Source organism: Corapipo altera, unplaced genomic scaffold, assembly GCF_003945725.1.
Source record: "Corapipo altera isolate COAL_440 unplaced genomic scaffold, ASM394572v1 193, whole genome shotgun sequence".
Taxonomy (NCBI): domain Eukaryota; kingdom Metazoa; phylum Chordata; class Aves; order Passeriformes; family Pipridae; genus Corapipo; species Corapipo altera.
In genome coordinates, this window is record NW_020884996.1 from 1,019,247 (window position 1) to 1,041,240 (window position 21,994).

At 45.8% G+C, this 21,994-nt stretch overlaps 2 protein-coding genes across 2 annotated transcripts; one reads left to right on the top strand and one right to left on the bottom strand.

Annotated features, from left to right (window-relative positions):
* Positions 1–6: 6 nt before the first annotated feature.
* On the top strand, positions 7–19,081 carry LONP1 (lon peptidase 1, mitochondrial). The gene is made up of 18 exons (XM_027666601.1): positions 7–21; positions 1,979–2,067; positions 2,471–2,590; positions 4,155–4,383; positions 4,904–4,965; positions 5,546–5,675; positions 6,051–6,134; positions 7,875–8,095; positions 9,483–9,621; positions 11,689–11,867; positions 12,448–12,535; positions 13,161–13,283; positions 14,005–14,121; positions 14,409–14,549; positions 14,635–14,800; positions 15,760–15,968; positions 17,235–17,399; positions 18,750–19,081. Exons 3-18 carry the CDS (start codon positions 2,514–2,516, stop codon positions 18,912–18,914), a joined length of 2,295 nt encoding a protein of 764 aa, XP_027522402.1. The 5' UTR covers positions 7–21; positions 1,979–2,067; positions 2,471–2,513; the 3' UTR covers positions 18,915–19,081.
* A 1,139-nt stretch (positions 19,082–20,220) lies between these two features.
* Positions 20,221–21,902, bottom strand: RPL36 (ribosomal protein L36). The gene is made up of 3 exons (XM_027666646.1): positions 21,677–21,902; positions 20,885–21,019; positions 20,221–20,354 (listed from the first exon to the last, which is right to left on the bottom strand). Exons 1-3 carry the CDS (start codon positions 21,767–21,769, stop codon positions 20,265–20,267), a joined length of 318 nt encoding a protein of 105 aa, XP_027522447.1. The 5' UTR covers positions 21,770–21,902; the 3' UTR covers positions 20,221–20,264.
* Between the last annotated feature and the right edge of the window lie 92 nt (positions 21,903–21,994).

Sequence of the window (21,994 nt, forward strand, 5' to 3'; positions counted from 1 at the left end):
CGCTTCATCAAGATCATCGAGGTGAGCTCGGCCCCGCCGGCCCGGGAACCGCCGCCCCCGCCGTGGAGGCCCCGGGCTCGCTCGCAGCGCTGCAGAGGGCGGCTCAGCCCGGGCCCGGCCGGGGGTCCCGGGGTGTGTCAGCCCCGGCCGTGCGGGGTCAGCGGTGCCGTTCTCAGGGCCGCGCTCTTTGCTTTGGCAGCTTCCTTGAACCGCAGAGCACCGGGCAGGGCGGGGAGGGCGGGTGTGACCTCCGCTGCTCGGCCTTCAGCTCGGGCTCTGCCGCCGGGCCTGTCGCGATAGCGGTTTTGTCTGGGGCAGTCGAAGTTTCACAGGTATTGCGTCAGCAGCGCTGCTTCTGACGGGAAGGTCAGCGATTCACACGGACTCCCTCGGAGTTCGTTGTCTTCTCCGTGTTCTCTGATGAAGGTTAAGCAAACGCGTCCTTGGGTTGGTGGCAGAGCACCGAGACCCGTGCTGGTGAGGTGCAAGGAGAAAGCAGGACTTCGGTGTGGAGCATCACAGGAGATGTAGGAGGGTGCCGAGACATGCGGATGGCAGTCACCGTTTCAGAGTGTGATCTTTCCCCCCTGCACCCCACATGGATTTTTAAGAGCTATAAGTTATAGCACTGATGTGTGACTTGGGCTCACAGGCCAGAAATACTTTTTTCTCCTGAAATGAAACCTATTCTGGAACAAGTACTTGTATTTTTGTGCCTCTCTAGCGTTTTACTAATCTGATTTTGAAGTAAATGTAACAAAGAATGAATCAGTATTTTCTTGTTCCTGTAGTATTATTTATTACTATTTCTGCTGTAGTATTTTTCTGCATGTTCAAATCTAATATGTACAACTTTTACTATCCTTATAGATGTGTTGGGGGAAGGAGAAGATTATAATTATTAGAGATCTCTAGACATACAATCAGACAATGCACATCTAAAAGTCATTGATTTCATTGCACAGGTCAGCAGTGTCTAACAGAATTGCTAAATGTTCTCTCTTACCCTGCAAATTCATTGTGCTGCAATTTAATACTTCATTTCTGGGCAACGTGAAGTCTCTACAGCGCATAAGGAGTTATTAATTTTCTTCCTGTTAATATCTGTGGCACTGATAAGCACAGTTGTGCTAAACATCGTGCAAAATTAAAATAGGTGTGCCAAGATTAGAACAGGCCAACAGTGGTGGGATTGTTCCTGCTGCTCTGTCAGAACCATGCTGGTTGTTACCAAAGTGTTGGGCGATGCAGCTTCTGTCCATGGCTTTGAAGAACACTCTGTGGTTGGCAGATTAAGTTCATGCACCAGCAGAATTCACAAGGACTTATTTTTTTGGTCACCCAGGATTCAGCCTGCTGTGATAACCATTCCAGTGGTGCTGGGAGATCTGCCAGGGGCAGGTGTGTGGCATCCAGAGAGCAGAAGGGAGTAAGAAAGTAAACCAGGGAGAAATACTGGCTGGAACTCAAAGCAGGGACTCAGGTGGGCTGGGGTGTGTAGGAGAGGAATTGAGCAGAGGGGGCTTTGGAGGAGAGGATTTAAACAGAGTTGGTGAGCAGAATTCTGGCAGCTGATGGGGAAGGGTGAACTAGTTCCCCATCAGGAGTGGAGAGCTGGGACATGCAGGTATGGAAGGGGGGAGGAACAGCCATGGCAACAGAAACTCTTACAAGGTGCTGTTCAAGTGATTGAGAAGTTTCTTGCTTGTAAGATTTGTGCAGATTAGGTCTGGTTCCTCCCCTGCCTTTGAGCTTGTCTTATCTTGACTATGAAGTGACTTGTTTTAAATGCTGAAATGTCATGTTTCTTTACTACTTTTCCATTTCCATATTACTGTCCTCTAATGGGGGCAAAACTAGAAAAATACATGCTCAAACTTCATAATTTCACTGTAGGGTGTCACCATGCCTGGCCTTATACCCTGAGAGTGCAAAGCTTACAGAAAATCCACCTCTGATCCCATACTTGTTGTCCTAGGTGAAAAATAAGAAGCTGGTTGAGCTGCTGAGGAGGAAAGTTCGTCTTGCCCAGCCTTATGCGGGTGTTTTCCTTAAAAAGGATGACAAGTAAGTTGTTTCTTTTGGTCTTTTTAAAAAATACAAACATAAGCTGTTTCCATGTCTGGGTTGCATTTACACTAAAAGCTATCATCTGCAATTCCCTGCCTTGGATAGTATTGCAGAAATTGGGGTTAGTCTTGGACTATCCTCATGTTATGCCAGCTTTTGTTGCCACCAGCACTGCTGGGAGCCAGAGTCTTTAGAAAAGGCTGCTGTTTGGGAAGGAGATGAGCTCTCCAGGTACTTGGATGATTTGAGAAGGGGCTACATGGTGGTAACAGTGGGGATTAAGTGCCTTTGCTCCTAAATTCAGAGTTCTGCAACCAGTGATTGATCATTTCTTTCTTTTTATAACCTGACCTGCTCCCTCAAGTTTCTGAATATCTACCCCAATTTTTTCGCTCCATAGTAACGAGTCTGACGTGGTGGAGGATCTGAATGAGATCTACCAGATGGGAACTTTTGTCCAGATCCATGAAATGCAGGACCTTGGAGACAAGCTGAGGATGATAGTCATGGGACACCGAAGGTTGGTTACTGGTGCTTCACTGCATCTCACCAGACATCTGTGTGAACAGGGAGATCCCCTTATTGGTTTCACCACTTATATGCATTTTTCTACACAAGCTTTTGCTTTGTTACCACAATATATCCTGAGAGTGCTCTGGTACCCCAGTATTTCAGGTACTCTTACAGCTCTGACTGCAAAAAGGAAGAGACAGAGCATGGCATTCTCATATGAATTGTGATGTGATGCAAGGAAACATTCACTAAGCTGAAGTTTAGCAGTTACTCTGGCAAGTACAGCAAGCTTTAGTAATGGTGAAAAAAATTCTCTGGAATAATTCAAGCCAGTATTTCTACTTTAAAAAAAGAAAAAGGTAGTCCAGAACTGTAATTATGTCTTGCCTACATAATCTTGCCCCAGAAGTGAACTGAAGAAAATAGGATTATTGCTGAAAATATAGATTTAGCTATTTGTGCCAAATATTTTGAGCTAAGACAATACAAAATTGTATTTTTAAAAGCATCAAATAATTCACTTCCATTAGAATTAAAAATACGAGGGCAGAAACACGTCAGGGAACAGATCCAGGATGAGTTTTGCTTTGAAGCATGGCTTTTTTTCCTTCCACTCACTTTACTTCACTTGCATTTCTTCTGGACAGCAAAGAATGAGCAGTCAAAGCTGAATTTATGTGAGTTCACAAGTCAACTCCCTTTCAATTGAAGTCTTAGACCACCTGCTGCATTACCAAAGCACAACTGTGTTTGATTAGATTTTGGAAATAGGCAGCTACTGGTTTTGGTTTGCTTGGAATAGAAATATTTCCCTATGACTTGGAAGGATTTGGAGTCTGAAGGTCTGACTTGAGAATTGGTCTTTATAGGCTGAGACACAGAGCACTGGTCAGTCAGTCCATGGGAACCCCACTGGATATCAGATTTGAGGAGGATTTATAGGGAAACACACAGGAAAGGAAACTCCTGTGTCAGCAGCCAAAATAACAGAATGTGGTGTCCTGTAAATGTGGGTCCTCTCCTTTCTATATCCCTCTTTTAGTTCTCCCCTTACACCTTCTAGATGCCTTCTGGGTCAGGGCAGCAGCTGGGGCTATTTGGGTGCTGAGTGGCCATTTGGCTGCTGCCAGGCTCTGTTCCAGGTGACCTGCAAGAGAATGTTCTGCTACCCAGCACTGATTGCCAGCACCAGCAACCTCACCCTCCAGAAAATGTTTTGAACTTAGTTGTGTGTGGTATTCTGTTGACAAGAGTACTCAAAAGTTGCTCGTACCAATAGGCTAATTCAGTGGCTGGTTAACTTTTTGTTTGGCAACTTACTTATTGTAAATGTACTTAGTGAGTCCTGTCAGTATCTACCACTTACTGCTGTTTTACTGAATCAAGCCTTATTTTGATAAAATGAACCCAAAGCTAAATCTTGTCAAAACAAGTACAGCTGGTCACCTTTGTCAAAGTTTGAAATTTTAGTTTGCTCGAAATACAACTTAGGCTCTCTCCTTTTCATGCTGAAGAGCTGAAGTCACAGATAACAGGGGGATTGATTGTTGCTGGTTTCTTTTGGTTTTCAGGATTCGTATAAACAAGCAACTAGAGGTGGAGCCTGAGGAGCCTGAGAACAAACAGAAAATTAGGAGGAAACAAAAGCGCTCTAAGAAAGAGGCTGAAGAGGAGCCTGGAGCGAAGGACCAAGCTGTGGAACTGGTCCTGGATCCTGTAGCTGCTTCCTCACAGGAAGTTCTCATGGTAGAAGTAGAGAACGTGGTTCATGAAGATTTTCAGATCACAGAAGAGGTTAAAGTAAGTGAATTAATTATACAAACCTGGACTTGTCCTGTAGAATTGCACCTGCATTTCTTGCTTAAAAGGAAGAGTTCTAAAATCAGGCTCTAATTTCTGGCTTCAGAAACTAGTTCCTTCTTTTCACAGTCACTGCACGAGGGGATTATATGAAAGTAACGAATTTTTATTACAGCAGCTCAATTCCTTAGAACTGGTGACTTCAAGAAGTTGCTGAGTAAAGAGGCTGGGCTGTGTTTAAATCTGTCTGATGTCCTCCATCAAACTGAGTCTTTGCTTAAAGATGGTTTGAGTGCTCTGATGATACCTGCTGGTCAAGAGCCAGTCCAGTTTTGTGCACACAGACAGGCAGCCTGCAGGCCCTGTTGCCTTTCCCCTGAGCACCACCTTCCCCAGCACCAAGTACCATCAGCACAGCACTGCAGCGGGTGGCCAGGGGCTGGGGAATGTCATTTTTGTACTGAGGTCTTGCCTGTCCTTTTCCATGCTTTTGGTGATTAAGTTTTTGTTCTGTTTATAGGCACTTACTGCAGAAATTGTTAAAACAATCCGGGACATCATTGCCTTGAATCCCCTGTACAGGTTTGTCTTTCCCATGCTGCCCTACTTTGGGAACAGCATCTTCTCAGGCTGGAGTGTGCTGGGATTTTCTATTCCACTTGTCTTTTTGCTGTAATGAAGAAGAGATGTTTGCTGAATTGTCACCTAGAATTTTGGTTTGGGATGTAAGGTTTATCATCCAATACTGGAAACAGAGGGGAAGTTTTGAAAACATGATGTGCAACTTAGAAACAAGGTAGGATGATTAAGTCCTAAAGTAGGTGATCTGGGTCTAAGTGAAGCTCACTACAATGAGTATCATGATCTGATCCATGTAATATGAGCAGGATAAAAGTCTTGGCATACTGGCATCAAAAAATCTTACATACCTGTTAGGAGAGAATTTCATATATTTGATTTTATGTCTCAGCGACCATTCCTTTAATCAGGTGATTTATGTGTTTGTTACTTAGTTTGTTATTTAGTGAAATTAATACAAGTTGCTATGAAACTGAGCTGTGTTTCCTTTGTTTGCACTGTCACAACAAGTAAATAAGGTTACTCCCTTTTGAATGTAAAAGTTCACAGAGCATTTTGGGGTTTGTCACACGTTTTTTTTCAGAGAGTCTGTGCTTCAGATGATGCAGGCTGGCCAGCGTGTCGTGGATAACCCCATCTATCTGAGTGACATGGGTGCAGCCCTAACAGGGGCAGAGTCACACGAGCTTCAAGACATCTTGGAAGAAACCAGTGTAAGATGAAGCTTTTAACTAAAGTGATGTGACAGAATCAGTACATCTGTTGTATGTCATGTTTTCTTTACCAGCCTTGATGCAGAGGAGACTTCAGTGCTGTTTGATGCTGTGTTAATATCAGTGACTAGATCCCTGTTGAAGGATATAGTAAATCATTAGTACTGATTTACTCTGCAGAGTTACTGATGCACTGCATCTTTGGTGACAAATAATTTTCTTTGCATGCTGTGGAATTGCCACAAGTTTGTCTTTCCACACCTGCAGGTGCTGGAGAGTTCTCCCAGACAACTTGTTGGAGTTTTTTATTCTGCCCTTCCCACCAGGAGTTGACAAGGGTTTGGCATCTCAAAACTCATTTTGTGTCTTTTGCAGATTCCCAAACGTCTTTACAAAGCCCTTTCCCTTCTGAAAAAGGAATATGAGCTGAGCAAACTTCAGCAGCGTCTGGGAAGAGAGGTAAGGTTTTTGAGTAACAAATAACCTTTTGTGTGTTTATATAATGTCCACTGCTGTGATGTTTATTGCAGCAAGGCAACGGTACACACTCCAAAGGGACATTATTTAGAGTTAAGATTTTCTATTCTTCTGTAAGAAATGCCTTTTTTCATGCACATGGTAGAAGTAACAACACATGAGGCTACAGCATTTGCTGTTAAATTGTGTCCAAGTTGTAATTTCCTGCAAGCAGATAAATCCTAGAGGTCTGTAGTTTACTGAGCACCTGTGTAACAATACAGCATAACACTGTATATAGAATATAATAGTGTAAATAGCACAGTGTTACTTTGAAAGACCCTCTGCTAACTCCTGTGAACTGCAGTAGTTCCTGTTTGTTGTAAGATTTAATCAGAATACAATAACTGCATCGAAACAGTAATAAAGTATATGAAGTACAAATACTTGACTATACTGAGTCAAAAGTTCCTGGGTTTTTTAACTCCCAGTAACTGGGACTTTTGGAATTCATGTTAAGTGTAAAATGCTTTTGGACCAGGGTTGGAATTGTTGGAGACTTCTTAAACAGATTGGACAGATGAAGTCTGTGGGATCAGATGGGATGCACTGAAGGATGCAGAGGGGACTTATCAATGTCATTATTTTGCCTTTTTCACTCATCTTTAAAACATTGTGGTGGCTGGGGAGGTTCCTGGAAAGAAGAAAAAGGTAAATGCCATATCCACCTCCAGGAAAGAGAATCAGGGAGACTGTAGGCATGTCAGCCTACCTCAGTCCCTGCCAAGATTATGGGGCAAATTCTCCTGTAAATCCTGTACAGGCACATGAAGGAGGACATGATTTGGAAGAGCCAGAAGGGATTTTCCAGAAGCAAACTGCCTAATTGTCTTCTCTGATGAGAAGGCCCAGAACACAAAAGGGGAACATGGTTTAGTGGTGGGGCTGGCAGTGCTGGGTTAATGGTTGGACTAGATGATGTCAGAGGTCTTTTCCAACCTGAATGATTTTATGATTCCAGCAATGACTGTTGTGTACCTTGACATTTGGATGGCCTTTGTTGAGGTCAGCCATAGTAGTATTCTGACCAAATTGGGATGTTACAGACTGGAAGGATGTAGTACAAGGTGGGTGAAAAAATTGGCTAGACTACTGGGCAGAAAGGGTTGTCATCAAGAAGGTGAAGTCTAACTGCAACCAGCTACCAGTGATGTCCATCAGGGAGTCAGTAAGAACCTCCTCAGGCTCTGCAAAGAGAAATTCATAGTGCCACAGCAGGCTTGAAATAACCAGGATAGAAAACAGCTTTACAGGAAAGGACTTTGAAGCCCTGATGTGCAGGAAGCTTGCCATGAATTAGGAGACTGTCCTTGTGGCTACGAAGGCCAACTGCATACTGGGCTCCAGTTGCCCTGTGTAGGCAACAGATAGAGAGAAATGGTTTGTCCCTTCTATTTGGCACTAAGGAGATCACATCTGGCTTACTCTGCTCAGCTTTTGGTCTCCCCAGCACAAACAAAACATTGTAGCACTGAATGATGGCAAGTAAAGGCCACCAAGATGTGGTGGGCGCTGGAGAATGTTGTAGAGTCCCTTTATGTATTATAATCATCATATGCTGCAAATAATTCCCAAGTAGTATTGCCAGTTGCTGGGAACATCATAACTGAGAAGTATTTGGAAGCATTTGATGTTAGATGGTTTGTACCAGGAACAGATTACTGTATTTGTTGCTTTGTCCAGGTGGAGGAGAAGATCAAGCAAACACATCGCAAGTATCTTCTGCAAGAGCAACTGAAGATCATTAAGAAAGAACTAGGTCTGGAAAAAGAGGACAAGGATGCCATAGAAGAGAAATTCCGTGAGCGACTAAAGGATCTGGTGGTGCCAAAACACGTCATGGATGTGATTGATGAAGAGTTGAACAAGTTGGGTTTGCTGGATAATCACTCCTCAGAATTCAAGTGAGTGCTTGGCTGTGTCCTCTGGTGTCAGGGTTGGTTGGGAGAATGAGAGAAATCAATGCAGTTCTGCAAAGGTCTTAAGAGTTTCTTTTCTCTTGTTGTCGTAGTTGTTTTTTTCTGAACGTAGCATATGATCAGATTATAGGATTGTTCTCCAAGTTGCCTGTGTTTACTTCTGTAGTTTACCTCTTTTGATCATTTTAGGTCTTCTCTTGCAGTCTCATAAAAAATTAGTTCTACCTTGTGAAATGTGCAGTGATTCTTTTTCTGCCCTTAATTTTGGCTCTTCCTACTTGTACTTTGGTATTTTCAATAGATGTGAGAGAAGAGAAGCTGTTAACACATGACATTGGCTAAGCTGCCTGAGGTGGCCCCTGAAGTGTTGGGGCAGAGTTGGAATTGCAAAGGAATAGTTCATAACACATGATCTGTGACATGGGCTGTCAGAAACTGAGCTCAAATTGAACATTCCTTATCTGTTGAGTCAGAATGTGCTGTACAGTACAGCAGTTGGTGTACTCATCAGCTCTTTAATGTCCTGGCTGTTTGCTTTTAAAAGTGTTTTTTATGGAATAAAAGACTGTGTTTGAGGGCAAACACGTCAGTTGAATGAGCAGCATCTTGGTAATGATAGAAAAGACACACTGGGCTTCCCAGCCAGCATTAGTACCTTTCCCTTTCCCTCAGGGTAGTAACAGTGGTTGCAAGTTTGCAGAGGAAGTACTTGGGTGGAAAAAAGCCCAAGCTTTGTTGGTGTGGGGTGAATCCTGGGCCCAGCCAACCGAGCTGTGCTTGGCTGTGTCCATTGCTGTGCACAACTTCCCACTTACTGCATCCTGCAGACCTCCCTGTGTGTTTGAACCTCTGCTCTGAGTGTGCAGTTTTAGAACAGTGAGTGCTGCTTTGACACACCCAAGTTCTCCTGGGTCTGGTTATGCTGATTATCTCTACTGTTAACTTCCACCCTGACATCCTTACCTCCCAGTCTTAAATCCTTCTCTGTGGTGTTTTACATCCAGCTGTTTTTCCTTGCTTCTGAGCCAGGAATCATTCTTCTTTACCTTGTCTTTGTCTACTGGGGAGACAGAGAAAACTGGTTTTCTATTTTTAAAGTTTTGTTACCTGATCCAAACAGTTGACATGGTGTAGAGTGTACAAGCAGTCCTGCTCCTTTTCAGACAGGAGACAGCCCTACACCAAAACAATCATCTCTTTTCAAACCTATGACAGTTAGCAATGACTGTCCAGGTAATGATGTTCCTTTCATAGCCTCACTTCCACGAGTAGTTTATATCCCACTTGTTCTGGTGAGATTGTTTCAGAAGGCAGTGGAGGAAGACATGAGCTGGTTGTTGTCAAATCACTCTCGTTTGTGTGTTTCTGTCAGTGTTACACGAAACTACTTGGACTGGCTGACATCCATCCCATGGGGAAAGTGTAGTGAGGAGAACCTGGAGCTGAGCAGAGCCCAGGCAGTTCTGGAGGAGGATCACTATGGAATGGATGACGTCAAGAAGCGAATTCTGGTAAGGCAGGAGCAGGCAGTGTGTCCCATTTCACACTCTGCTTAGCATCAGGCATTTTTGGGTGTGTGTCAGAGTGTAGCTCTCCATTGTATTGGTGTTAATTCAGGGATCAAACAGAGAGCTACATGAAAGGACTGAATGTTCTGGTGATTAGTTAATGTGTTTAATTTTTTGTGGCAATGAAGGTCGCATTCTCATTTCAAACTGGAGTGTGCTGGTTTGCACTTAATGCTGAGCAAGTGAGGAAGTGTCCAAGGGAAGCAGTCTCTGGGTTTTAATCAGTCTGTTCAGGGACTTGTTCCACGTGACTGACAAAGCTACAACCTTTCTGAAACACACTGAGCCTCTGTTCATAGCTCTGCACTAAAGAGAGAAGTTAGCTAAGGTGCCTGTGTGCCTCATAACCTTTCCCTGTCCCCATAGCTGGGTGCTGAAGGGTTTGCAGTCTGTGCAGTGCAGTGCCTCATAAAAAAGAGGCCAGGGTAGTTTTCAGTGTTGCCTTGTTCCTCAATATCTGTCACTTTTTGCTGGAGTGTGTCCTGCCTCTGCTTGCTGTGGTTAGGGAAGCTGGTTTAGATCAGAGCAGACAATTGCAACAGGTTGCAAAAATTTCAACAGCTTGTTGTGGGAACTGCCTGCCTTTCCAGGGGACAGGAATAGACTCCTCACAGCAGCCAATGCTTCAAGCAGTGAAAGACAATCCCAGTGCAGGCAGGATTTGTGCTGCACTGGGCAAGTGCTTGAGAGTGCCAAGTGAAGGGGGAGGCAGGTGCAGATCCTGACTCTGCATTAACAAATCATGGTGAGAGCTTAGTGGATTTGGTGAAGCTGTTGAGTGTAGCTGGCCTTCAACTTGGCCATTTCCTTCCAAAAGTGTAGTAATTACAGCAGTTTCTTTTACTGTTCCCAGAGCTTCATGTTACCTTGGGGACAGCACTGATGGTACTTAGGCCACTCAGTAGTTGCTGTGCACAGAAGCCATATAGACAGACATCTACTAAACCAGTGGTACAGTGCTGTTAAATACAATGGATAGTAAATTCTTAGACACCCTGGGATTTTGCTTTTATTAAATTGCCTTGTTCCAGTCTCTTCTGGTGAAAGATAAAGGTGAAGTACCTCCTTGCTGACAGCCAAAGAGGGCTGATCTCCCTTACTGGTGCCTAAGACTTGTGACTAAATCCTGCTGTCTGAATTATTATTTTCAGTGATTCGTGGTAAGCCTGTTGTGGCACACTTGCAAGCAGATAACCCTTCTGAGTATCAGTCTTGTCTCTTGCTTGCCAGCACTACTCCTGCTGAGTAGGCCCAGCCTTTATACCCAAATAGATTGAGTTGCATCATACAGGCCTGTGGCTTTGATTAGTGATGTGACACGGAGAAGGCTCCCGTGTTTCAGCAGTGCAAGTGAGGCTGATGATTTTAAGGTACCAAGGAATATCTGCAGAGGTTTGAGCCTTAGTTGGATTGGTGCTATGGTCCTTCTGTAGCATTGCTGTAGAGGGAAGAGACAAGGCTTATCTTTCCTGAATAACTGGCTTGTTAAAGGGAAGTGCATCTCTTTGACCACTTGCACATCATTCCTTTACTGTAAGTGTATAAGCAGTTGAGACTTCAGTTCTGAACTGGTATCTTTTGATTTCTCAACTGCTGAGTGTTACTTGAGGATTGTCTGGCATGGAAGTGTGAAAAGATGCAGGCTTAACTGAGCACAGAGGAAGTGGTCCAGTAGGAGATGCTCACATGTAGCTTGAGAGATTCAGGTGAGAACTAGGGAAGCTGGGAGGAGAACTAGAAGTCTGTCTTCTCTCAGATAGTGGAGAGAGAGACTGTTCTCCTGGTGAGGTGAGTACAGAGCACAGAACACAGGGAGACAACCAAGTGTGTAAATAACCAGAGGGAAAAGAGGTGCCCCAGTATCCTGACTTAGCTTTTCCCCTTGCCCTCCCCAGCTTCTTTGAGAACCAGTTTTGTGTATAACGCTCATTGCTTGACCTGATAACAGACATGTTTTGGTGTTGCTGCTGTTGCCTTCTGTTCACTGCTGGTGCTTCCTCGGTTCCACAGGAATTCATAGCAGTCAGCCAGCTACGAGGATCCACCCAGGGGAAGATTCTGTGCTTCTATGGCCCCCCTGGGGTTGGCAAAACCAGCATTGCCCGCTCCATTGCCAGAGCCCTGAACAGGGAGTACTTTCGCTTCAGCGTGGGAGGGATGACTGATGTAGCAGAGATAAAAGGACACAGGTCAGTGTGTGACTGGAGCAGTTTCTCTACCCACCAGTGTTTACTGATGTTGTCAAAATAGGAACCCAACTGAAGATGGACAGTGTGTGTAATTTTCATCTCTGTTCATCTCTGTTCTGCCAACCCTTGTTTCTTGTTCCTGGATACCAGTTCCCTTTAGCAGATTATGGTTTGCTATGAACAGTTTGTTCCTTCAGTGTATCTTTTGATTTACACTGCTCTTCGTTTTTTGTCCCTATCAAGTAAGAGAATGAAACATTCCCTTTTCTAACATTTCTTTACCCAAAACCCAATAAAATTCAAACATCTCTGTTCTCAGCCTTACCTCTTTGCTTTCCTCTAATTGAAAAGTGGTTAAAACTAAAGATAAAAACTATAGTCCAGGAGTATTTTGCCAAAATTCATGTCTGTTCTTTACTAGGAACAGACTAGATGGATCTTAGTGCTTAGTATGGTGATGGAGAATGCTTTTGATAGATGCAGAAGAAATAAAGACTTGTTTCCCAGCAGGATATACCTGTTCTGTGATGTGTGCTGTACTTTGCAATGGTTCCCTAAATGGTTCCCTCTGCTAAAACAGGAGGACATATGTTGGAGCAATGCCAGGAAAAATCATTCAGTGTCTGAAGAAGACCAAGACAGAGAATCCACTTATACTGATCGATGAGGTGAGGTATTTGGTCTTTATTCTAGGTTTTGCTCTTAAAGATTTGTATTGATTCTTGACCTCAGTAGAGAAGATAAGCAATAATTCTCCTAAAAATCCCAGGAGTTTTTTATTTAAATGAGGCTGGGCTCTCAAGTTCTTTGGGTGACAGTAATACCTTAGACCCTTTGTTTTCTCTTCCTATAACAGGCTCCAACTTTAAAATTTTAGTTCTGCCCTTCTCATTAAATTGTGGCTGTTTGGATCACAAGGATCCTGATGGACCTGGCTGGATATTCAGAGGCTTCCATAGCTCCTGTGTTCCTTACCTTGGTGTGGGCACATCACTGTGCACAAAATCACTATTGCCCATGTGACTGTTAGCAAGAGTCACTCTCTTAGCACATCTAAAGCAAGACTGTAAGGAATAAGATGCTTAGTCAATTTGTGGTCTGATTTGAGAATAAATGAGTCAGGAAGGATGATTGTGGAGATTTAGGTGAAAGCACAGAAAAGTTGAAGTGTGGTAGTGGATGTTTATAAACACACACAGGAAGATTTTCAGATGGAGCCTTGAAAAAAATCTTTGCTTGAGAATTTATCATGGTAAGAAACTTCTCAGAGCATTAAAATTTTTTCTCCCACAGGTAGATAAAATAGGAAGAGGATATCAAGGGGATCCATCCTCAGCCCTCCTAGAACTATTGGACCCAGAACAGAACTCTAACTTCTTGGATCATTATCTTGATGTTCCTGTGGATTTATCAAAGGTATTTTTCTCTTCTGCAGAGGTCATAGAGCTGAAATGTCTGAATGTGTATCAATATATCTGTCCTTGAAAAGATGCTGACACTTTATTCATTTGGAAAGGGACATGAGTGGTAGACAGCTATCTCTGCAGGAGTTGGCTTTAACTGAAGTTCTTACATGAGAGAACATGATCACCAGCTTATGTCCTGTAGCCCCAGCTCCCTGCAGAGCCAGCAGGACACAGATGTGTGGTCTCTGCTAAAAAAGGCAGGATTTTTCCTTTTATGTAATGATTGGCAGAGTTGATGTCAAGGGAGGTGGCCTAAAGCTGGTATCAAAGCTTTTGAAATTGGTTGTCTTTGCTCTTTTTGTATAGGTGACATTAATTGCAGAATTGATGGATTAGGAACAGGTATAGATAATTGGGTCATTCTGTGCTAATTTCCTAAAAGGTAAAAAGAACTTACAAAGGAGATATGGACCAGAAAAATCTATATCAGACCATTCTGATTTCCCAGTTTGTGATACATGTATTTCTAACCATTTATTTTGGGGGTAGGGAACTTCCTACTACATAGTTCTCAAATCTAAAGACTTTTCTTCTAATAAAAACCAGATTGCACAGAGAGGATGATCTTGCTGTAGCCCTTCAGACAGAGAAACGCAGAACTTGGGAACTGTTGCTTGGACTAAAGCAGCAGGTTAATGAAAGTGCTTAATATGATCTTTTAATACTTCCAGGTACTTTTTATTTGTACTGCCAATGTGACAGAAACCATTCCAGAGCCCCTGCGGGATAGGATGGAAGTGATCAATGTGTCAGGATATGTAGCAGAAGAGAAACTTGCAATTGCTGAGGTAAGAGAAACAAACCACTCTTGTGCTCTGAATTATTACAGCTGATAAAAATTTTTTTTTGGCAGATTCAGGCTGATATGTTTACGTCCAAGTGTGCCCCAAAAAAATTAGGCTCGTGGTATTTTGGACAGAGTTGCTTTTATTTGAAAACCCAGTCAAAGTAACTTCAGTGTTCCATAGGCTGAGGACACCAGAAAATGGCATTGAGCTAGAGGTTGAGTGAATTGGAACCACCAGGCTTTTGTCAAAAACACTAAGAGAAGGATGTGGGGGATTATTTCTTTCAGAGGTACTTGGTCCCTCAAGCACGAGTTCTGTGTGGCTTGGATGAAAACAAAGCCAAAATCACATCAGACGTCCTGACTGTGCTCATCAAGCAGTACTGCAGGGAGAGTGGGGTGAGGAACCTGCAGAAGCAAGTAGAAAAGGTGAGGGAAACTTCTGTGTGACTGTGACCACTGTGCTTCAGCCTTCTTAGCTTATTCTACAGAGACAAATTCCTATCTCACCCAGGTATTGCGGAAATCTGCCTATAAAATTGTGAGTGGAGAAGCAGAGACGGTGCAAGTGACACCTGAGAACCTGCAGGACTTCGTAGGAAAGCCCATCTTCACTGTGGATCGCATGTATGAGACCACTCCCCCAGGAGTGGTGATGGGTCTGGCCTGGACAGCTATGGGTGAGACAAGCCAGTTCTGGGTTAATGTCTGATTTTCAAAAATTGAATGTGATAGCCAAACTGAATTTTCCCTCCTGAGTCCACTGAAGTTCTTCTACTGGCACCAGTAAAATGAACTTCTTTGGCTTTGGCTCCTGACTGCTACTTCCCTGAAGGATGGAGCCTTTCTTGTTCCCTTACCCAGGCTCATCTTTGCTTCCAGCCTGCACGTTTTCTCTTTGAGCTCCATGTCCCATATGAACCACATGCATTAGGAACAGCAGTGACTGAACATAAGCCTTCTGTGAGAGGACAAGACCTGGTGTGCTTCCTTAACAGCAGGAGGTGCCTCTGTGACACGGCACAGCTGTGTCTGCCAGTGATACCCAGCACTGCCTTGGCATGTCCAGGGCAGGCACAGGTATTCCAGCACTCTCTGGGTGGGTGCAGTTGGCTGTTACCTTCCTCTGGATTACCCCCCTAGTAACTTGGGGGTTATCTGCACCACACAATGGAAATACAGCACACACAGCAAAGGAGATGACCCCTGCATACTCAAATTGATCTTGGGTACAATTGAAGTGGTTAAGAGGGAAATGATCATTATGGTGCAGAAGGTAAATAGATGTCTGGCACTGGAGAGCTGAAGTGGCTAGAAGTGTGTTAAAATATGAACTCATCTTGCTCTCTGGAAACAAAGAGCCTGAAACCATTATAAGAACTTGATTATTTCCAGTAAATAGGGGTTGCATCTGTATTTGTAGAGTGAAGTCCAAAAAAGCAGTGAATGGAGACTGTTGAGATTTCTAGCTGGCCTTCCTGAGCATATCTGGGGAGCAGGTTTCAGCTGCTCTTTACCCAAGGCTGGTGTCTGATCTCACAGAGGCTCAGTTTCATATTCCTGATGTTTCTTCTGCATCACCCTTCTGGTTTGATTTTCCTTTAATTTCTTAGGATGTTGTTTTTCTTTTCTTTCTTAGGAGGTTCCACTCTATTTATTGAAACTTCCCTGAGGCGACCCAAAGACAAGGAGAGCAAGGATGGGTCCCTTGAAGTAACAGGGCAACTGGGAGATGTAATGAAAGAGAGTGCCAAAATTGCTTACACGTTTGCAAGAGCCTTTCTGATGCAGAAGGACCCTGACAATGACTTTCTTATGTCTTCTCACATCCACTTGCATGTGCCAGAGGTAAACTGATGCAGAGTTCACAGAGCATGCACAGCAGCCAGGCTGGTTTGCTCCCCTAGACGTGAAGCTGGAAGGCTTTTCACTTGTCCACATGCTGCAGAAATGCCCTCTTTTAGCAGTAAAACCTAGGAATGAAGGTGTTTTCCTCAGGTTCCCATGAAAGTCTTCTTATGAGCCGTTTCCACTCCTTTCTGCAACAAGCATGTGGCAAGAATACAGGACTTGGATAATGCTCTAAGGAATCCTAAGCTTTTGTTGTAGCTGTTGGCCCTGGTTGTGCAGGGTGGGGAGAAACTGTGACACAGAGATAAGTGATTTGGATAAAAGTTCATATGAAGTTACAAGGGTACCAAAGTTTAGGTCTCTGTGTTAGTGGGCCTTCATAAAGGCTTCAGGTCATTTACACGTAATTGAAAACACTGCTCTTGATCTCTGTGCCATGGTTCCTAGTCCCTATAATGGCAGTGATTGTGTTTCTTCAATATTTGGGACTGAAAATAAATGCACACAGTGATCAGAGAGGCTCACACACTGTGTAACAGGCTTTGGGCAGGTGCTTTACTGAAGACAGGTTTTGTACTGTGATTGTGCCCAAGTTTTCCTTCTGGACTATTTGCATCCTCTCTGTCTGTCCAGGTACTGTCTTGTTGTCTGTGAGTTTGTTTCCTGGAGGATCAGAAAAGTGTGGACATGATCCCTGTCTCTACTCCCTCTCAGGCATTCATTTCCTCTGTGCTTACCTCAAAGATCTGTTTGATCTTAGATAAATCCAGACTGTCACTAGTTTAGGCCTGGATTTTGTGGGGCTTTATATACTGAATGATCTCTTCTGCCTTGAATGATTTTCAGTATTGTCCTCCCCTATTTTGTGACTCTTGAAGGTCTTCCCTTGTGCTGTTGACTTATGTTTCTTGTTTCCATAGTTGGCTTAGGTCTAACAAAGAACTTCAGAGTGTTTGTGCTCTTTTTTTTCACTCATGTTGCTTATTCAAAGTCCTGAGTCCAAAAAGTATGGTGGTGGCATCAGGCCAGAAACCAAATTGTGGACTCATGGATCATTCCTCATGAAAAAGGTGAGGAATGCCACAGTTGTTAATAGATCAGCCAGTTGAAATAACAGGATTCCATCAGTGACACGTGTTCAAAAACCTTTGTGAGACCCTGTGAAATTGGGGCAATGCTAAAACAGCAAGGACAAGGGGGTTGTCTGGCTTTGCTGCTCCTTTGCTGCTCCAGGAATGTTGCACTTTGTTTTTTTTCAAACAGGGAGCAACCCCGAAGGACGGACCAAGCGCAGGGTGCACCATAGTCACAGCTCTGCTGTCGCTGGCCATGAATTGCCCAGTGAGGCAGAACGTAGCCATGACTGGAGAGGTGTCACTGACTGGAAAAATTCTGCCTGTTGGTGGAATCAAGGAGAAGACTATTGCGGTAAGAGCTCTTCTTTTGTGTCTGTGCATCGTCCTTGAGAGAGCCCTGGGTTGGGCTCAGCAGGGACTGGGACAGCCAGAGGGGTTGCTCCTTGCAGTGGGACAGGCAGTGATTCCATCCACAGGGTGGAGAATCCTGCAGGGGAACATGGGGATCTTGGCTGTAAGGAAAGGGATGGGACCCCAGGCTTTGTGCCAGGGCAGCTGTGTTGGCCTAGTTCAATTCCACCTAGCCTGGCAGAATTGAAGGTAACAGCCTTAACTGACTGTGAGAGCTGTCTGCTCTGTCACAGACTGGCACAGTTCAATCATCTGTGCTGGGTTGAAGTGCCTGTTTAAGGAGGGCATCCAGTGGAGATTTGACAGAATCCATAAGGTACATCCTTAACATCCAGGCTCTGTTCCAGCGTGAATTTGTCTGACTTAACATTTCATACAGTTGTCTGTTTTAGAAAAAAAAAGGAACTTAATGTCTTGTATTTTTGGTTTCAACCCATTGCAGTTTTCAGAATTCCTTTCCAAGCATTGAATCTCTCTCCCTACTTTTCATCTGCACAACTCCAGCCTACATAAGCCTTGCACCACACACATTTTTCTGTATTCAAGAGTGTTAGCTCCTTCTCTGTTGAGCTGGGGCTCCACATCAGCATTCTGTCCCCAGACCTGTTTGGGCTACAGCCTTGTGCAGTGTGATTTCTTTTCCTCATGTGCCTTTAAAATGGGTAGCTGTTTGTGGCAGTACAGGACTAGCCTGTGCTCACAATGTCTTGTGGCACTGACTGGCTGCACTTGCAGGAGTGTGAGGGGTCACAGAGCTAAATGCAGGATCACCCATAAAGTGATGGGTACAAACCTGCCCCAGGAGGAGCAGCTTTGCATTCCATGCTCCTTCCAGGGCAGCTGTCCCTATGCAAAGGCTCTCCAGAATGTTGCTAAGGGTATGGATGGGGTAGGTTGGTCTGATAACCTGTTTCCAACTCTTGCTTTTATCCTAAGCTTCATGCTCACCCAAGCTGGAACAGACACTTAAAACTCTAAAATAATATGAATAGTTCTAAGCAATCCCCTAGTGTGCTCACATAATCCTCCTAAAATGTGTCTCCCCTTCCTCTGTCCCTGCAGCTGAGGTGGCACTGGAGAGTGTGTGTTTTGGGGCTTGAGGGGAGATCTAGAACATCTGGTGACCTGGTGACATCTTGTCAGGAATGCCCTTGGTGCTCTCCAAAGAACAGAGTAAAGCTGGATCATGCTTCTAATAACTGCTCTTGGTTCAGAAATAGGGAAGAGTGTTTCTGGCAGATGGAGGGATTCCTAGGACTCAACAGACTGCCCTACTTTCTTCTCCCCACAGGCGAAGAGGGCGGGTGTTACCTGCATCATTCTGCCATCAGAGAACAAAAAGGATTATTACGACCTTGCTGGATTCATTACAGAGGGACTGGAAGTGCATTTTGTGGAACACTACAAGGAGGTATTTGATATAGCATTTTCACAGCTGGATCTGGCCGGGGGATGAGGACACCCCGTGCCCCGATGGCTGGAAGGTGGTCAGTCCCTCCCGCTCGGCCTCCGCCCAGGGACGGGTGACAGGGCAGTCCTGGAGGGGACGTGGAGCTCTTGCTGCTGCGCAGCTGCTGAAATGAATGATGGCTCTGCTAGAATAAAGGATTTCTCACTCTTTAATACTGAATTATGATCCACAATAAAGCATTTCTGATTTTACCAAAGGAACGGGCTGTTATCAGCCACCAGCAGCGGGGCTGGTCTGGTCTCTTCTCATTGAAGATGTTTCAGTTATTTCACTGTAAATCTCAATACAGCTCGTGGGAAAACACTGAACACTACACCCAGAGCTGGGCTGATGTGCAGCTTTTGTTCCTGCTGTGGTGGAAGGCAAGTAGCTCTCAGAAATCTGTCTTGGCTTAGAAGCCTGTGCTAGGCTGAGGGGACCCTGAGATCCTAGGACAGTTCAGCAGAGCTGGTGCACTCAGCTGGTGAAGGAACATGGTTCTCCAAGGTCAGTCACAGGTCAGAGCACCACAAAGAACTCCAGGCTTAAGGAGAGCAGATCTGGGCTGAAGAGCAGCATGCTCAGTGTGAGCAGTCAGCACTGTGCTGCACCATAGATGGCCTGTGCCTCTGCAACAGTTCTCTCCTGTTCACAGAGTGAGAGTCTTGTGACATGACTGTTTTATGTCAGTAAGCACAGGCCTGGGGGCCAGAGAACTCAAATACTTCCATCTTACAAGGAATGCTAAGAAAAAGGGGAGGAGTAGTTACATGAAGTCTAGTTGAAAAGTATTTCCTTGTGCAGGAAGAACAGTCCTCATCATTTCACAGCAAGGGAGCCCAGAAAAAAAGAGTCCACCTGCTGAAGTCCAGAGAGTTCTTGCTGACTCCAGGTCTTTCTCATGACTTGTTAACACACTGCACAAGGCAGGGATGAACAGAGAGTACAAGGGGGGAAAAAAGGAGCACCAAAAGCTGCACAAGGAACAGGCTGATGTGCCCTGAGGAAGGGAGTGCAAAGTAGTTACTATTTTCAACAGCAGTTTTTGCCCACTGACTTCCCTCCTACCACCATTTAGGTCTGGAGACAGACTGGTAGGTGAGAGAAGGTATTTAGCTATTGCAGAGACTTCTGTGCCCTGAGACTCCACATGGTCTGGAGGATTCCCCTCTAGAATAAGTCACAGCACCACCAGTATCAGCAGCTGCAGGTAAAATAAACCAGTGATGCAAGTTCTGGATGGCTGCAGTTCAGGGCCTTGTCAGCATCCCCAGCAGCACCCGCTGAAGCACATGTACCACCAACACTACCCTGGCTTTGGGAGAAAGGACTTTATTGTGTTACAGCCTGTACAACTCAATCCTTCTTTGCAGCAGCTTTTCTCATGGCTGCCAGGACGTTACTGAGTTCCTCCCGCTTCCTCTTGGCCCGGATGTGAGTGCCAACCTGTGGGGAGAAAGGGCAGTCAGTGTTCACCCAGCACAGACTGGGGCTGCTGCAGGTGCCACTGCAGACACTCTACTCAAACCCAGGCAGAATGGTAAAGTCCTGGAAACCTCCAGCCAGGGGGCTGCCATCACATCTTAGTGGTACTTCTACACAGTGATTTGGGGCAAGGAAGAAGCTGCTTTCAGCTCTCACTGTTGCCCTCAAGGAATCCCATTTGAAGTCTCCTGGTTAATGGCACCCAACCTCCATCAGTGCTGTTTCCTCCCACCAGACATGCAAACCATGTAAAAACAGCACAGCAAACCTGGATCCCAAGCTTGGGGCCTTTCTGGCTAGGTACCTTTGTGTCCATCTCCTGCTCTCCCACCCAAGCCAAGGACCATCCCCTTCACTCCTTCAGATTACAGTAACTTCCCAAACAACAGAAAAAATAATTGAGAAGCCAAGTATACCAAAGCAAGGGCAGAAAAACATAAAGCTGACACAGCAGTTTCTGCCATCCTCGTTAGGAGGATGGACTGACCTACCCGCTTCTTGATGAACTTCAGAGCACGTTTGTCCTTGGACACCTTCAGCAGCTCCATCGCGCGGCGCTCGTAGGGCGCAAAGCCACAGACTTCCCTGATCATGTCCCGCACAAACTTGGTGTGTTTGGTCAGGCGCTGTGGGGAGGGAGGAGATACGTGGATCACGAGGAGTGTATGTGCTGGTTTATCCTGGCGGGACTGGACTGCAAAGGGCCGCGGCAAACTCTGGGCTCGGGCCCCAAAACCAGCCCCTGCTGCTGGATGTCCCAGGGGAGCTGATCCCTGGCAGGTACCAAGGGTGAGCTTGGGCAGGTGTGCTGGTCTGTCCTCACTCCAGCCCCGAGACGGGAGGTTTCACACACTGGCAGCACCACCGTGTTTGGAAAACGCAGGGCCGTGAGATCCCGAGGGTTTGCACTGCTGCACACCTCGGACACCACAGCTACAGCCAGCACTGAATCAGAGCGGATGAAAGGCACAGATGCGTTAATGCCTCATAGCAACCCACGCACTCAGCGAACCTGGACAGCCCCGAGTCGTCATTACTGGGCAGTTTTGCGGGGGTCGCCTGTTGTCGTTACCGAGAGAAACAGAGTGGGAGAGACTCCAGAAGCCCCTGAGCCTCCACTGCTCCCCGCCCGGCCCCTGTCACGGGCAGCGCGGGGGTTCCGAGCCCTCCCGCCTCCCCACGGAGACGGCCCCGAGTCGCGGCCCCGCTCCGGACACACGGACACACCCGCACCGCGAGCGGCGGGCCCGGGGCACCGCGGGCCGGCACAGCCCCGTACTCACCCCGCGGCGGCGGCACTGCCGAGGCTTGGACACGTTCTTGGTCACCTTGTAGCCCTTGTTGAGGCCCACGGCCATGGGGTAGCGGATGGCCATGGCTGCGGGGCGGCCCGATGGGCGCGGATGGACTGGGATGGACGCGGATGGACTGGGATGAACTGGAACGGGAGCAAGCGCCGGGTACCCCGGGCAATGGCGCCCGACAGGAAGGAGCGAGCGCGCGCGGGGCGCCGGGACGGGGACGGTTCCGGCTGCGGGCGGGGCCGAGAGGGCGGCGGTGTGAGGGGATGGGGGGGTCATTGTGCGGTGTGAGGGGATGGG